We start from the raw sequence: 17,500 nt of genomic DNA, 5'->3' as shown, positions 1-17,500 counted from the left end.
TTTTTTGTAAATTAAACTGGTTATTTTGTCTGTGCACAAGGTACTACCTGGGCTTCATTGTGGTTTGTATTTTTATAAAAACATTTCAGATGTTTAGTTTGTGTTTTTGCTGACGTACTTGTTCATGTTTGGTAAATCCCTGAGATGATCAGAGTCATCCTGATCTTTAGCCTTGCTCTTTTGTGGTCCCAGCCCAGGATGTCTGACTCTTTTTTGCAAGTACTGCCTGTGGCTGTAAAGGAAATTTCTGGTAAATACTATAATATCAATAAGCAAAAAGTTACATTTACCACACTCAGGAAAATCTGATGCCTGCAGTATTTTGTCATTGGTTTTGTGCTGTAAAGTGAAGACATTCAGCATCTTGATGATTCTCATGTTTCATTTTTTTCTGTCTTCTCCAGAGTCTCCACCAGCAGCGATGTCAAGGAATGGATACTTCTTTGAAGAGAGTGGCAAGTATTATTTGACTTTTTTTGCACACACACCTTATTGGAGGGAGAGCTGCACTGCAGGGGTAGCTGCAAACCTGCCATGGGTGATAGAGAATCCATTTAGCTGAAGTGTGATATGAAAACAGTCTGGTGTGGTGCTTGTGTAATCCAGTCCTGGGAGCAGGCTCCGTGTTTTTAAATCCTGTAGATGTTTGAGATAGGCAGTAAATAATCAACTCCACGTTGTCATCGGTGACTGTTCTGGGTGGCTCCTTGTTTTTCAAGTTCTTTTGTGATGTTTTCCTGTCATACAGCCTGGCAGGTGTATCTGCTTGTCTTTTTCTGGAGTGGGGATCATGCGTGGGTGTTGGATCCCTTTGGAGACATCCTGCCAACGAGCATCAAGCAAAACTTGGATGGCTCTGGCAGACACATCTTTAACTGCAAGGAGATTTTTTTATTTTCTTTGAAGCAAGATGAAATGGTGGCATTTGAAAACTTGGATCATCTGCCTCAACTTGGATCATCTGCCTCAAAGATGACTGAGATCTTTGAGGTATTGAAGTCCCATCTTCTCTGCTGATTTTGGAGAAATAGGATGATGGAATAATTTTGGTTGGAAAAGACCTTAAAGATAATCTTGTTCCAACCTTCTGCTCTGTGTTTTCCCCCAAAACAGCATGTATTTAGGGTATTAGGGAGAGATCTTCTGGAGAGTTCCAGCCTCTTCAGGAAGTAGTCCCTGAGGGCTTGGGGCTTCCTGCCCTTGGAAGTGCTGGAAATATTCAGGACTTCCAAATGGTGAGAAAAAAGACTAAAATTCTCTGGTTATTTAGGCCCTTAGATGCTTGTAGCTGTCACAAGGCTCATCTTTCTTGTTCCAGGGTGGGCCAAGCCTTAGGTTGACATCTGGAAGGGGAAGTTGAATGTCTGCCAGATGTCAGCTGATCCAGCGCCACTGGTGACAGCACTTCCTTTGGCACTGGCTCTCCCTTTCTCATACAAAGAACAAATTTTGGGGAGTCAAAGGACAAAACTGGAAGCCAGCCCTCTCATCTCTAGCCAGAGGTGTTCTCTGGAGGCTGGGTTGAGTTGCAGAAGGGCAGAAAATCATGCTTGACCTCAGGGAGGTTTTCTGAGGGCATGTGGGGCGTGAGGTTGGGGTAGCCCTGCTCCTTCCCTCCTTCCCACCTCACTTGTGGGCTCTTGGGATGTGGTTGATGCTTTCCTGAGGACTGGGAATGTGAGAGAGCGACCCAGGTTGGGAGCTGGGGAGGTGACTGAGCCCCCAGCATCTGCCTGAGGGCAGTGAAAGGGTTTGGGGGGAAACACTGCTGGTTTTGGCAGCACAAGCCCCTACGTCTTCCCCAAACCCTTCTGCCAGAGCCCAGCTGTCTGTCCTGACATCTTAGGTGCCTCTACATGTCCCCTTCCAGAACTCAGTCTTGCCTTCTTCAAATTATCCCCACAAACAAAAAAAACCCCAAAAGCAGATCTCTGAATGTTTTTTTTCTTCTTGTGGCATCTTCTGAGAGCGGCTTCTTCTTTTGTCGACTTGGTGCCATGGCAATGGGCATTTCTGCCCTGGATTTGTGGTATTACTCATCTTCCTCCTTTGTCTTAAGGAGACAGCACCCTGTAGCTGCCTCTGAGGGCTTTGAAGAGCTCTGTGGTGCTTTCCTGTTGTGCTTGTGTGGTTTGGGGAAGGAGGGGAGGTTCCTCCTCGGCCCTTGTTGTGTTGTGATTGGAAATACACTGGATTTCTTGGTTATTTCACTCTCAGAGCTGCTGTCACTCTTACTCCTCATTACAAAGTGACCTTTTGGAAGAGTTCAGCTGCTGTGGAGTGATGAGTCACCTTCTGCTGCTCGATTGCGCCGAGGCCTTGGGGTGGATGGACAGCACATCCCAGAGTGTGTGCTGGTGTGAGCGCTCCCACCCCGCTGTGCTGCTTTGGTGATCTCTCTGCAGGAGTTCTGTGCCCTCAGATTCTCAAAGCCTTCACCCCAAAACGTCATCAGGGCTGCAGGAAACCATAGATATAGATGTTACCTTTTCACAGGGTTTCAAAACAGCTTGTTTTGAAATGGAGCTATGAAATCACTGAGCTTGTGGGGATCTGCCAGGCAGGAGATGTTCTTGCCCCACCTCTGAAGCAATAAAAATCCCCAGTCCCCCTAGAAAGAAAAAAAAGAAACCTCTTAAATTCTGTTTTTTGGACATTTTCCTCCCTTTTCTCAGCAGGGCAACATCTTTTGATATTCTTGCTCTGTGTAGAGTGGAGCTTTTTTCCTTATCTCCTCCTGGGATCTTGCATATACATATGGTTTTCTGTATTCTTAGTAATTAGGATGTTTTTGTTTCTGAGCATATCTGAGGCTCTCCTCGGAGCCTGGGTCTGTCTTTTGCCAGCTAACTTTTCTTTACCTTTCTTGTGTTCTCAGCAATGTTAAAATTTAAAAGTTGAAACCTCATTTTCAGCTGAAAGGACTGTAGTGAGCCTGATCTTGGCTTCAGCACTGAAGCAGAGCTTTGGAAGAACCTCCTGGATGTTTACATCCATAAAAACTTCAAGTGTTCAGTAATTTGTAGCTCTGGTAATTACTGAGGAGCTGGGGAAAGCCCTGAAAGGATTTTCTAGTGAATTAATATGTGACTATTTGGAAAATTCAGAGGTTGTTATGGTCCCAACCATCTCCCAACCTAACTAGCTAAACGTCTGGAAAGTTCATCAATGAAATCAGCTTTGAGTTCAAATTTTCCCTTATTTCTGGAAGAACTTGAAAGCCACTTTTGTGGCTTTTAGTGCCTTGCATGAGGTAAATACTTACAAGAGGTAAATACTTACAATGTAGCTGGGAAAAAAATCTGGTGAGGAGTTTGTTCTGTACAGGCAATATTAAGAGGAAAAAAAGGGAATAAATTTGTGCCTGCCCAGTTGGACATTTCTGATTGAGGGTGATGGCAGCAGATTTGATAACATCTGATGGCCATGGTCTGTTTTCAGCCAATGTGTGCTGTCAGTTTTGACAGTTGTCCTGTGCCATCTTGCTGATGAAAATCCATATTTTTATTCATTTTTTTGATATCTGGAAGAAGCCTCTTGCACAAACAAACCTGGCAGGGCCTGGTGGTAATTGGTGTCCCACTCCTTGCGTGTTAAAGTCACTTAAATCTTCCGTAAGGTTGTTTTGACAAATGAGTTTTCTTTCTGGTGAGTGTAAGTGAGTAATGAGATGATTGTGTAGCCCCAATCCAAACCTGGGGATAATTGGAGTCCTGATAAAACGCAGCTCAGCAATCAGGGCTCAGAATTAACTCATCAAACCCCTCATTGTCTCTTGTGAGCATCCTGCACCCTCCTCGTGGAAGTGGAGCTCTAAAGGCACTGGAATTACCTGCAAGTGATTAAATTCTCCCCGAATTATGATGAGGTTTTTAACTGAGCCAAAAACTTCCCCTGATAAGACACAAACACAGAAGTTTTCTGGTTCCTCTTGCAAAATCTGAGGGAAGGAATCCCAGTGCAGTGCTGGGGATATCTGAATTGTTGCATTGTTTTAAAGCTGGCTCAACAGATCCTGCAGCATAAATTTATTTTTTTTTCTGGTCTTCCAGAGCAAATCCCTCACTGCTTGGTCTCCTCTGACTTATTAATTGGTTTTGCTGGCACAATAAATCACAGTTGTGTTGAAGGCCCCCAAGGCCCCAGTCTGGCTTGGGATGTTTGGATATATTTTATCTGCTTGTTTTTGTTTTTCAGTTTGCAGTTCAGCTTGGTATGTGTTCTGGGGGAGTTTTCTTTTTTCTTCTTTTTTTTTTAATTTTTTTAAAATATATTTGAGTTTATCTATCTTGGAATTGTTTGCTTAAGTAGGAGATTAATTTAAATGTTTTTTTGAAACAAATCCTTTCACAATGGGTTTTTTCCCATGAGATGCCCAGTTTGCCAGCAGGAGATGAACTGCTGCTACCTGTGGGAGAGCACCAGGAGATGGCTCACAGGTCTCTTGCACATTTTTATTTCTGGAATTATCAGGAGAAAAACCTTTCATAAAATACCAAAAGGAACAGGATCACCCCTGATTTCTGAGGGTTTTGCTGCAGCACTGAAACTCCACATGCTCCTGTGTTCTGTAAAAACAAAACAAAAAACCCCCACAACACTCCACTGAATTACTTGGATTATTCACAACATTTCCTAGAAATCTGGCTGCAAAATACAATACTGGAATTAATTCAAAAGTGCCTGGGTGTTGTTTGTTTTGTTTTGGTTTGGTTTTTTTTTGTTTTGTTTTGGAGGTTTTTTTTTTGCAGCAGCAACAGATCAGTTCTTGGAGCTCTGTTATGAATTATCACTGAAGTGGCAGAGGAAGCTTGATGTTTTCATCTGGCTCTTCATGACAAAAGGCTGGAGTAGGGTTGGGGAGATGCAGCTGAGGTTGTGGTCAGCCAGTGGTGCAGGGATGTGGGAGAGCTCTTCTCTTGCTGACTCACCTGCTCTGCACCTCTGCACTTTCTACCTCTGCTTTGGATTTTTTTTTTTTTTTTTTTTTTTTTGCTTTTCCAAGAGGAGGTTGTGGTTTAATCTGTGCCCTTGAGCTTAAGTAATGGATTGACATCATCCTAGCAGGTGGTCATTGCTGTAGAAAATCTGTATTTTATAGAGAGCCAAAAAGCTTCACCCAACACTCTTAAGGTACCTGTGGAAGGTCTGGCATTGGGGGACACCTCATGTAAATCCTATTTACATGATCTGAAGATCTGCCTGTGCCAACTCAAATTATTTGGTTAAAATCTAGAGTGATTTATTGAGTTGGGACCCTAAAGATCATCTCTTCCACCCTTCCCATGGGCAGAGTTACCTTCCACTTGACCAGGGTGCTCCAGGCTCTGTCCAGACACTTCCAGGGATGAGGCGACCACAACTTCTCTGTGAATCTTAATAAAAGAGTTTTTCTAACCAAGATATTCAGGATAAGCTCTGGGTCCTCCTGGCTGATGAGTTTTCTGCAGCAAACCCTCAGCAGTCCAACCATGAGTTTTGAGGACACCCCCAGCCCCCCCCCAGTTGCTCCCTGTGGCTGCCAGGGGTAAATAAATCTCCTGTGAGCCTTGCCAGGGACTCTCTCAGCTGTGAACCAGAGAAAAAGCTTAAAAAATCCTAGCAGGCATCCAGATTTATTTAATCATTGTGGCTCTCAGTTTTAGCAGGGTGGGAGACAGCTTTGGGTGCTGCTGGCTGGCTGCAGCCTTGCAGTTGTTCTTGTCTGTGAAATGCAATAATTTGTTAGGAAAGAAGAGGGTTTTTTATGACTTTTGTCATGCAAAACAAAGCTCAAACTTTGCAGTTCAACCTCAGCAGGGATGTGTAAAATGTAGGTGTGCATTTACCTAAAAATGTGGTTATAGCAATGTAATTGCTCTCATTTTGTCTGGAAAAAAAAAGAGAATTATTTTGGTAAGTGGGTGATTTTGCTGGAATCAGCCTGTGAGATGTGCCCACAAACTTGCTGTGGTTCATGTGGAAGTAGGGTGATGTTTAAACGTTTTTTTTTCCTGGAATGTTCTGGAGATTGGAGAACTGATAACACTTGCACAAAGTTCTTCCAGATCCCTCCATAATCCTCCAGCTGCTCTCTCCCTGCCTGAGTTACCTGGCTGGAAAGTTACCTAACCTATGGAGGCTCCAGGAATCTGTGTTTTCTGTGCAGAGTGGAAAGGTCATTTTGGAGGTGGATGCTCCATTATTAACTGAGTTTCCTTTTGCACCCAAAGTTTGGGATTTGGGTGTTTTCCAAGTGGTGCAGTGAATTGGAGCCTACAGGGAGTGAAACAAACCCTCGGAGAGCTCAGGTTAATTAAAACTTCATGCCTTTCTTGAAAATCAGTGTCTATTCCTGGCTAGAGCAAGTTAAAAATCCACAAGGAGAAAAATTAGGTGAAGATGACCTTTTTTAACTCAATGCCAGCATTACCAAGTGAGTTTTTAGGCTTAAATCTCACTTGAGTTCCTTAATACTCTGTTACAGCCAGGAACTGGAGTGCTCAAAAGAACCAGGCTGGATTTTAGGGTAATGCCCATGTCCCATCTGATGCTCCTTTACCTTTAAAAGCTATTGAATATACATTATTATCATTGATTCCTTTGACCTTCTGTACTTGACCTGTAATTCCTCTGAGAAAATGGATGTAAAAATGGTTTTCAGGCTCTTCCAAAACAATTTGCTGCTTTCTGTGCCTAAAAACTCCCTCGAGGAATCTGAAATGGCTTTTAAGGTGACAAGCTGATAGCATTGGATTGCCAATCATAGCTCAAAAAGCCTCTTTTAATGTAGTTTGAGGTTCCTGGCTTTCTGAGGAGAGTTTTTTGGAGGGGTGAAGAGGAGGAGATGCAATTCCATGATTCTGGAAGCCTGGTCTTGGATTTGACAGAGGGAATAAGCACTGCTGTAGATGAGAACAGTTTTCCAGGCTTGGAGAAGAGATTGCCTTGGAAATTGAGGGTAAAAATCAGTTGCTTCCAGAAAACTGCTCTGAGTTAGTGGCTTGTGCCTGCAGATGTTGGTTAAAGCTCCACAAGTGGCTTTGTCACCTGAGAGATTGTGCAGGCGTTGTGGCTGGAATAATTCCCATCACCTGGGGTGTGAGAGGATGTTTTTAGTAATAAAGCTGCTTTTTCTCCCAGGAAATTGAGCTTGATTAAGGTTTTTGGCTTTCCTAGAGAAGCCTGCAGCCCTTGGGCTGGGAGTGCTGCTCCCACTTCAGCTTTTCCAGGGAATTTATCTGACGTGGCTGAGGCTGAGCTTCCTGCTCAGCTGATTTTATTGGCCCAGGTGCAGCTGCCAGGTGCCACCAGAGCAGCAGTGGGACACTCAGTGCCACCTCTGATGGCAGCAGCTGCAGTCGCTGCTGCTCCCTACAGAGCCCTGAGCACTAAACTCAGCTCCAAAGCAAAATAGCTGCAGGGCAGGCACCTTGTCAGAGCTGTGAGAGGGCTGAGAGCAGCAGGAGCTGGGAGATGGAGCTGAGACTGTGAGGAAAGTAAAGAGAGAAGGCTGGGAATGCAATCATGGAATCCTGGAATGGTTTGGGTTGGAAGGGACCTTAAAGATCATCCATCACCCTCTTGCCATGGGCAGGAGCAGCTTCCATCAGACCAGGTTGCTCCAAGCCCCATCCAGCCTGATCTTGGGTGGATATTGGGATATTAAAGTGTGGCAGGTCTGGGATTAACTACAGAGGAAGGGCTGATGTTTTGCAGGGAAATCACCAGAGAAATCCTAATTGTTCTTCTTTTTTTCTTCCCAGCACCTGCATAAAATTGAGTTTATTTTCTGCTTATTCTGCTTTATTTTCCTGTTGCATAGTATGGGCTAAGGGAAGCCCTTAAAGTAAAGGAGGATTTAAGGTGAAAGCATCTGCTGCTTCTGAGGGTGAGGAGGGGATTTTGTTCTTGCAGCACTGAAGGATGCTGCTTGCTCTCCTTAGTCTCATGCACTTCCCATGTTTTTCCATTTCTTTGCCATGAGATGAGTCCTGCAGGGTGGTCTGAGGGGGATTATCCTGACCACAGAGTGTTCTTCATGGTGCAGGAGGGCTGCACTGGTCTGGGCCAGCTTTAACTGTGTTCCAGCTCCTCCTCAGCCAAACCTCTTTTCTCTCTTTCTTTTCTCTTTCTTTCCTCTCCTCTCTCTCTCTTTTCTCTCTCTTCTCTCTTTTCTCTCTCTCTTTTCTCTCTCTCTTTTCTCTCTCTTTTCTCTCTCTTTTCTCTCTTCTCTCTCTCTTTTCTCTCTCTTTTCTCTCTTCTCTCTCTTTTCTCTCTCTTTTCTCTCTCTTTTCTCTCTTTTCTCTCTTTTCTCTCTCTTTTCTCTCTCTCTTTTCTCTCTCTTTTCTCTCTCTGTTCTTTTCTCTCTCTTTTCTCTCCCTTTCTCTTATCTTCTCTTTCAGACCATATTTTGGGCTGGAGTGACACTTTCTGTGCTCAGAGCTCTGACTGGCTCTGTCACATAGCTCATGGCACTTCAGCCAACGCTGCCTTCATCTGAAGGTGCCAACTTGCAGTGATAAAGATGGGGGGAGCATCAATTTGAAGATCTTAAACTATCCCCCAGGAAATCTGATGCCAATGCCAAATCTGATGCAGGTGTTTAACTCTGCCCTCTGTCTCTGAAGCAACTGCTCCTGACAGAGCCTGTGAAGTGTTTCTGGGACTTCCATATGGAAACTTGATTGGTAACAAATCTGCACAAATTCTGCAACAGCCACATCAGATCCTGCTCTGAACTTCTGCAAAACACCCATCAGACTTCCAGAGGAGCTGAACAGCTTCTGCTGTCGCTTGTGGCATCTGCTGCCCTTCAAGCAGCGGGGGTGGCACTCAGTGAGCATCAGGGAACGAGGGGGAAGCAGCTGCCAGGGCTGGAGGCAGGGCTGCAGCTCACAGGGAAGGTGCATCTGCCACCACAGAGCCTGTGTCACCTTGAGGCCACCCTGCATTTGACAGGCGTGAATTGCTCATGGTTTCAAGCTCCTGGCAGATGAAATGGGCTGAAGGATTCCAAACAGGAGTGATCTGAGCCTGGAGGTGCTTCAGTGACAGAGCAGACACCTGTCTGGGAGTGCAGTTCCTGTCCAGCCCAGGTTGGGGAATATTTGCAGGCCGAGTGTTTTGTCCCTGCCTTGCCCAAGGGACACGAGGCTCGGCTGCCTTTTGTTCTGCTCTTTCCTCCCCTAAAGAGGGAGGAACAGAGGATGCTTCCCTTGCCAGAGTCCTGGCTGACCTCTGCCCAGCCCTCTGATCCTACTCCACCCTTGCCCTTCTTCCAGCTCCTGGGCTGCTTCTGTCCTGTCTCCAGCCCTCTCTGGTTTCCACCACTGCCACCCTCTTATCAAACCACTTTCAGTGGCTGGGGAGGGGAATAAATCATTTTCCCTGCTTGGCTTTTCCCTATTTACCCATCTAATTCCTTTAGGACAGAGTGAGGAAAAGCTCAGCCATGTGCTCAGAGCTGGGTGCTCAAACCATCCTTACGTGACCCAGTGAGTGGGAAGGTTGGAGATGAAGCTCAGAACTTCCCTGAGGCTGCAATCCTGGATGTGGTTGAGGTGGAAAAAGCCTTGCCCAGGCTGATTTTTTTCTCCTCTGGATGTGGTTGAGGTGGAAAGAGCCTTCCCCAGGCTGTTTTTTTTTTCCTTTGCAGGGCTGCCCAAACTCTCCTGGCACTGAGGGGAATGTCAGCACTGTGGGTGCTCAGCTTTGAGGAGAGATTATGCTGTCCATCATGCATTTTGGAGGAACCAAACCCCAACTTTGGGACTTAGTTTGCGATTGAGATGCTTGTGAGGGACTTTGCAATACTTCTGATGGCAGCAGGCACCTTGGCTGGCTGTTGTCCATCCCTGCCACATCTGCCAGCAGAGATTCCATAGCTAGTGGTGCCCTCAGTGTTCAGGTGTTTCCTGTACTTTCCTCACTTCACTTTTTTCTGTCTGGACAAGTTTCCATCGTGCAGGGCTGCAAACACCCCAAGCTCTGCCAGCAGCAGAGGGTGATATCCTCAGTCTGCTTTGCTGGATGGGGACAGCAGCACCCTGGATGCTTTTTGAAGCCTTCAGAGCACTTCAGGGCTTATTCACATTAATTCCTGTCAGGCTCTAAGGTGAAGGAGGCAGAGGTCAGGAGGGGGGTTAATCTGAGGGGCTTTATCAAGTATCCCACACCTTTGATTAGTAGTTTAGGAGTCATCTGGAGGCTTGAAGCTCCTGCAGGCCCTTTGCACCCTCTGAGCCCTCTGGGGGGATGCTGAGCTCCATCAGCTCGTGGCAGGAAATGCTGCAGCCCCTGTCCTGTGTCACTGAGTTCCTGTTTGTGGCCTCACTCCTCTGGGTTTGTGTTCTGTGTTGGAGAACTGTTGGCTCGATCCCTCAGAGGCAGCATGTGCTGCTTTCAGCTGCTGCCTCCACATTTGCTTATGCAAGGCTTTAAAAAAAGCCATCAATATTTTAGTTTCCATTCAAGCCTCTGCCTTGAAGCTCCCCCTTTTCATTTCACTGTAGTGCCTAGAGCCAGCTAATGAACTATCTCCCTCCTGCTTCAAATTAGGCATAAAAGACTTGCTAGAAGATGAGGAGAAGCCGCTGAATAATCCTGGTAATGTAAAAATCGACATTCTATAATGTCCCTAATTCTCCTAATTAAACATGATACATGAGTGTGCTACAAGAGTCCTCCAGCTGCTCCCTAATGAGATGTTGCAGGGACCACTTTGCTGTTGGATGAGGCTGGGTTAAACTCTAATTAAAGCCTTGCAAAAGGCTAAGGAGTTGTCTGGTGTAATTAAGAAACTTGTCTCGCATTCTCAGTGCTGCCACCCCCAGTGACCTGCTCCTCTGCCCGTTGGGGAACTATGGGTCTCTCTGTCCATATCAGGTATCTCCTTGGAAACTTCTTTTATTTTTTTTCCATTTTTCCACCTGTAGTTTCAAATTGCCATGTCCCAAAGCAGCGGCGTGGCCTTGGCTCGGTTGAGATGTTGAGTTCGGGGTGGGCTGGGGCACAGCTCTTACTTTTGGTGGTGTTTTTATGCAGCATTTTCATCCTGTGGTGGCTTTTACCTGAAGGGGGGCAAGGTGTTGTAGCTGAACCGTTGGCCTGAGGAAAAAGCCTCTGAGGCCACCCCAAAACATGCTGGGTGCCATTCCTTGAACGCCGCGGGCCTCTCAGGGCCTCAGAGCGGCGCCTCACAAGGCCCCGGCGATGGCCGAGAGCCCCTCAAACCTGGACTCAGACTCGGACGCCACAGACACCTCCTCACTGCCAACAACAACAGCAACACTCCCTGAGAGCCTGCCCTCTTATGACACCCCCCTCTCATTGGCAGGGTACCTCAAGTGCGACACGGACGATGCGAAGGAGGAGGTGGTGAGCGAGGAGCTCTTCGACGGCGTCAACTCCACCATCGTGTCCGCGGACAGCATCCGCTTCTTTGTCAACGTCAACCTCGAGGGCACTCCCAGCGCCACCGGTGAGTGGCCCCAAAAGAACAGGGGTGCCAAAGGGGGGTTGGTCCTGCTGGTGGGATTTCATGGGGTCACAGTAGATTGGGTTGGAAGGGATCTTAAATGTGATTTCTTTAAGGGAAGGGACAGCTTCTGCTAGGCCAGGTTGCTCCAGGCCCTGTCCAACCCATCCTTGAACCTTTGCTTTTGGCACAGTGTTTTAATATCCTCAGTGCTGATAAGTGATGAGGAAGGAAAATAGCCAAGCCATTCACCAAAAACTTCTGTCGTTTTGTTTTATTTCATATGCAATTTTTAACTTTTTTCTTTTGCACAAAATCCCGTTGGCTTAATTTCCCATAAAATCCAGTGGTGATACTTAGTGAATCCTTTGAAAAGTAAAGCTGGAAGAGGAAGGGAATACAGATCTAAACTGACATTCCACATAGTGCCAAGCCAGGTCTGAGAAATGGAGGTTTTAGGAGAAAACAAAAATCAAGTCATACAGCTAAAGAGGTTTTTTTTTTGTGGCTGGTAGCTGTGACAATCTTTCTTAGCTGTAGCAACCATTTTATTTTTCTAGAAAATGTTTTCAGATTTAGTAAGATAAGTAGTTCTGAATTAGACAAAACTTAACCTTCTTTATTCCCTGGAAGTGTTCAAGGCCAGGTTGGATGGGGCTTGGAGCAACCTAGTCTGGTGGAAGGTGTCCCTGCCCACAGATGGGGGGTGGAACTGGGTTATCTTTAAGGTCCTTTCCCACCCAATTTGTGAAAGTTGGATTTTGTGGGATATGCCAGGGAAAACACAGCTCTGGGATACAGAGCAGCCTGGACTTGTCCCAGCAGCTGCAGCCTGCCTGTGTGGGCTATTTTAGAGGTTAAATGCACAGGCTCTGGATTATTCTTGGTGTCACAATGTCAGAGAGTCCTTTAAGTTTGTTAAAAGTTATTTTTGAGTTACATGCAAATCCCAGTTGATCTGCAGTGAGCAGTTACTGGGAATGGTGATGCACACTAGGCACAGCCTGGACTCCTGTTTGAGTGTCTTGGAGTCTGCTTTTTGACTCTGAGCAATGATTTGAGCTTAGGAATAATATCCAGCAATTTCCAAGCCTGCAATTTTACAAATGCCATCTTAATTGAAAGATTTAAGGGAGCTGTGCTCTGCTATGACAAGTCAGGACTCAATGCCGTGGGGTGCATTGTTTGGGGATGAGGAATGCAAGTGCTGTGGATTCTTCTGTATCTGAAGAAGTTCACTTTCCTTGTGTGTCCTTCTGGGCTTTTTTTGTTTTCCCTTCCATTCAAAACAGGACAAAAAAGGCTGCCTTATTTCCCTGAAGCATTGCTGTTTGTGCTGGTGATATTAGTTGTATCCCTTTTTTTTTTTTTTTCAGCTGAAATGATCAGAATTTTTAAGGAAAAATGGATTTCTGGTGTGTTGGGGTCCTGTTTCAAATGGAAGGCTGGAGATTTTTAAAATGAGTTTCAGACAGAGCAAAACCCCAAACTTTCAATAAGGGGATATGTGAAGAACTAGATTTTTCCCCCCTTTTACAACATCAAAGTGATCCAGGTAGCCAAAATCCAACTTTTTCACTGTTATGCAAAGCATTCATCAGGGTCCAGGGGTAGGAGTCATCTGGGCTATCAGTTCCTTTACAGAGATGGTTTTACTGGAGTTTCTTCCAGGCTGGATTTTACACACATCAAATCAGTCTGTGGCTGCCCAGGGCACAGCTGATCCTCCTGGAGGGGTGGCTGAGGGTGGCTGAGATGAGCCCCTTAAAATCCTCCAAGAAAAACACCCTGAACTTCTGAAAAAAATACCCAATTCCCAAACTGAATGAGGTTTAATTATGCCAGAGCCAAGGTGTGTCTGGGAGTGAATTGTTCCCTGCACAGAAATTCCCTTCCATCACTGCCACTCTTTGGGAGGTTTGTTTTTATACTCAGGTTTTGATTTTCTAGAGCAAAGCTGGAACTGAACCTTTGCAAGCTGGAAAGGAGGGGAAATAAAAGAGGGGTTTCTCCAGGTAATGCCAGAAACCCCAACACCTCATTTCCTACCCCTGGGGAGCTGGTGCACCAGGATCCTACACAATCCTCTGTTGCTCTGAAAACACAGAGGAAGACCAAGCGTGGGAATGGAATCTTTGCATCCTCATCTAATTTTCCTGTGTTCTCCAAGCTGGGTGAAATGTTTGAGTCAAAATGTGCTCTCTTGGCTGAATGTGGTGCCCAAACTCTCTCCTGCTGGAGATTCTTTTGGGTCAGCTGCTGTGAGTTTGCTGCCCATTTTAATAAAGGGCTAAAAGATCCAAAGTTCCCATTTTGGAGGGGATGAGTTGGAACCCTGGGATGCTGCAGGTGCTGGCAGGCAGTGAAGGTGGAATTACAGATGCAGTGACAGCTCTGCATCATCCTGTTGAGCTGTTCCTCTCTGTGTGATGTGTGTTGAGCTCTCCATGAGCATAATTGGATGCTCTCCACTGCAATTCTGTTTTTAAAAAGATCACTGTGTGGGATTAAGCTTTGAGCCAACAAAACACAGCACGACCAATAAAACTCCAGCAAATGACCATGGACATAAAATACTGGGCTTTGTGCACAGGTGTGTGTAAAACAGGATGGCTTGAAGAAATCTGGGGTTCAAGGTATGGCCTGTGTTATTTTTAATTAATACTGGCTGCCTTTGCAGGGAGTACTGAGCCCAAAGCAGTGCAGATGCCTGAGGACTAAAATGCTGCTCAGTGGTGACATTTGGGTCATTTCTCCTGGGTGTTTCAGTGCTTCCTTGTGTTAACTGATGGAAGTTTTTTTTAAAAATTATTTTCTGCTTTTCATCCTTGTAACTTGGATTTTGGTGGTAACATTTGTTTTCGGCAATTATTCATAGCTCTAAGAGGAAGGTGGGTGTTTATCTGAAGCTGGAGGCTTTTGGACCTGGGATCTGCATTTTTGGGAGAAGATCAGGGTGGTTTTTAGGCTGAGGCTTTTTCTGAAGTCACAATAAATGTTTGCAAGTAAAATCACAGAATTGTTTGGGTGGGAAGTGACCTTTAAAGGTCATCTAGTCCAACACCCCTGCAGTAAGCAGGAATGTTTTCCACTACACCAGTTTGCTCCAAACCCCATCCAACCTGGCCTTGAACACTTCCAGGGATCCAGGGGCAGATCTCTGGGCAATGGGGCCTCACCGCCCTCATTGTAAAATAATTTATTTTTCAAGTCTAATCTAAATGTCCTCTCTGTCAGTGGGAAACATTTCCCCGGTGTCCTGGCACTCCAGGCTTTTGTCCAGGAAAGCTTTATCTGCAGCACACCTGGAATTAAATCCCTGCAAATAAATACAGCAGTTTGGTTTAGGCTGGGCCTTAAATTTAATGGACAGGTCATGCAAGTGAGTCTTGGGAATATGTGGGGGCACATCCTTGCCCTCAGTCACAGCGTTCTTATCTCCTTGGCAGCTCCCTTAAATCAGACAGGCACGTATTTTCATCATTTGAATCTTGGGTTTTTCTTTCAGTTTCAGGTTTTATCATTTGAATCTTGTTCTTGTACTTTGGGCTTTTAAAACAGTTCTTTGGATGCTGTTTTTGTAGTTTGAGGCTCTGAAACTCAGCCTCTCCTTACCCACATTGCAGGAGGTTTTGCACAATATTTCCTCCACAATTTCTCCAGGATTTGTGGAGCTGTAGCTGCCTTACTTATCCCACTTGCAGTTGATGCTCAGACTGGAGATTTTAGAGAGTTTTGGGGAGGACAAGCCAAACTTCTTCCAGCAGTGAGAAGCCAATTGGAAAGCAGGATGTGGCTGTGCTGGGGTGTGGGGGGGAAGCAGCGGAACACCAATTACGCTTCAGGAGAAATTAAAGGCTGTTCCACCCTGCTCTTCTTGCACTTTGGGCTTTTAAAACTGTTCTTTGGGTGTTGTTTTTGTAGTTTGAGGCTCTGAAACTCAGCCTCTCCTTACCCACATTGCAGGAGGTTTTGCACAATATTTCCTCCACAATTTCTCCAGGATTTGTGGAGCTGTAGCTGCCTTACTTATCCCACTTGCAGTTGATGCTCAGACTGGAGATTTTAGAGAGTTTTGGGGAGGACAAGCCAAACTTCTTCCAGCAGTGAGAAGCCAATTGGAAAGCAGGATGTGGCTGTGCCGGGGTGTGGGGGGGAAGCAGCGGAACACCAATTACGCTTCAGGAGAAATTAAAGGCTGTTCCACCCTGCTCAGAGTGATCATTCCTAGATACAGAGAATCAACAGTTTCCTGTGCTCCAGAGGCACACACGTGCACGCCCGCCGCCACAAAACACAGCATCCAAATCCTGGCCCAGCCCCTGCCCAGATGACTTTTTTTCCTTCGAGGGGACGAGGAGAAAAGCTGGATGCTGGCGCCAAGGATATTCCAGGGAGAGTAAGGTCCAGAGACAAGTGGTCTGGGCTTGAATGGGTATCACTCTGCACACAATAGTCACATTTCCTCACATTAATACCAAGGTCCTTTTTATGTCTCGAGGCACAATGCTGACCCACGCGTTCCATCTGATAACTCCTGTTTTAGCAGTTTGATGTCAGAGTGGGATGTTGGGCTCCTGAGGCTTCCTACCCTCTAATGGAAAGTGGATATAGCGATTGTGTGCCGGGGAGGGGACGGCCTCCCTCCGAATTTCCTGGCCAGGGTGTTTTCAAAGCGCTGCTTAGGAAGCTGAGGGAGGTGTGGGGGAGCGCGGGTGCTTCTGCACTGAGGCAGCAGCCTCCCTTCTCCGTGCTTCACCTTGGTGCTTTGGAGCAGCTAAATCCCCCCTGTGGGATTTAGAGTGCATGGAAAAAATGCACATTTTCCCTCTGCTCCAATAGAATCCACTACAGGTGGGTTTTTTAACTAAAAACACTTCAGCACATGGGTGTGACAAGTGACACCTTGCCCCTAATCAATCTTTGTGATGTCCCCTCTCTTCCCAGTTCCCCACCCAGGAGTGTGAGGGATGGTTCTTCACCTGCCCTGCTGTTTTTGCTGCTCCAGAATCCTTATTCCCACCTGCCTTTGGCCTGGGGGTTTGTGGGATGAACCGAGCAGACTTCAGGCCCTTTTCCTCATCACCTCTTGTGGGAATGTGGGAATATGGAATAATGAAGGCACAGCTATTTATCTAACAATATTTAACCAAAATTACTCAAATCTAATGGTGATTAGTCCAAGCTCAGTACAACAAAGCAAAGAATCCTGCTGTCCTGCTGTTTTTGCTGCTCCAGATTCCTTATTCCCACCTGCCTTTGGCCTGGGGATTTGTGGGATGAACCGAGCAGACTTCAGGCTCTTTTTCTCATCACCTGTTGTGGGAATGTGGGATAATGAGGGCACAGTTATTTATCCAACAATATTTAACCAAAATTACTCAAATCTGGGGGTGATTAGTCCAGGTTCAGGACAGCAAAGCAAAGAATCCCTCTGAGATCCTGTTTGTGCAATCCTTCACTGCCAGTGGTGTGTTAGAGGTGTCACCACTGCTCCTGACAAACTCTTGTCATGCCATGTGGTGATGGGGTTTTATTTAAATATTTTTAATGCCAATTTGAAAAGCAGAACAGTTTTTTTCTGCTTGCAGTGTGGTTCGACACAAGTGGCTGAGTCTCAGATTTGGGCAGACCCTTGATAAAAAGCAAAGATAAAATAGATTTTTTTAGTTTTTTTAAGTAATAAGCCCTCAAAATCTTAAATGCTTCCAGTCACACCAGGACCTTGCTATTTTTCAGGGAAAACCATGGAAATGCTAATACAGTATTCTGCTCTGATTTAATTTACTGTGCTTATATATATTTACTGTGAAGATGCACTGGGGAATGTTTGTAGATCTAAAGAAATGTGCCCAGCCAAAAAGCTCTTTTTCTCTAATTTCCACTCCTTTCATCCCAAATTAAAATACTGTCTTAAGATGCTGCAGGCATCCAGTGGTGGCATTGCTCCAAGGACTTTTGGATCTTCTCAGGTGTTAAGGGCAGCACTGGGGACCTGGATGAGGAAAAGGATGGAAAGGGATCCTGGGTGAAAGGAGATCT

At 45.7% G+C, this 17,500-nt stretch overlaps 1 protein-coding gene across 3 annotated transcripts in view; it reads left to right on the top strand.

The window, feature by feature from the left end:
* The window catches only part of SLC4A11 (solute carrier family 4 member 11), a 92,955-nt gene that overhangs the window by 12,874 nt on the left and 62,581 nt on the right, over nucleotides 1–17,500 (top strand). For all 3 annotated transcript variants that reach the window (XM_054293305.1, XM_054293307.1, XM_054293306.1), the window contains exons 2-3: nucleotides 405–455; nucleotides 11,318–11,461. In XM_054293305.1, coding sequence (XP_054149280.1) covers nucleotides 405–455; nucleotides 11,318–11,461 — 195 coding nt within the window. The remainder of the gene's footprint in view (nucleotides 1–404; nucleotides 456–11,317; nucleotides 11,462–17,500) is intronic.

The sequence above is a fragment of the Melozone crissalis genome, unplaced genomic scaffold (genome assembly GCF_028551555.1).
Source record: "Melozone crissalis strain CALT ecotype California unplaced genomic scaffold, PUWL_Pcris_2 ptg000132l_1, whole genome shotgun sequence".
NCBI classification, from domain to species: domain Eukaryota; kingdom Metazoa; phylum Chordata; class Aves; order Passeriformes; family Passerellidae; genus Melozone; species Melozone crissalis.
This window is presented reverse-complemented; position numbering and strand designations above follow the sequence as displayed.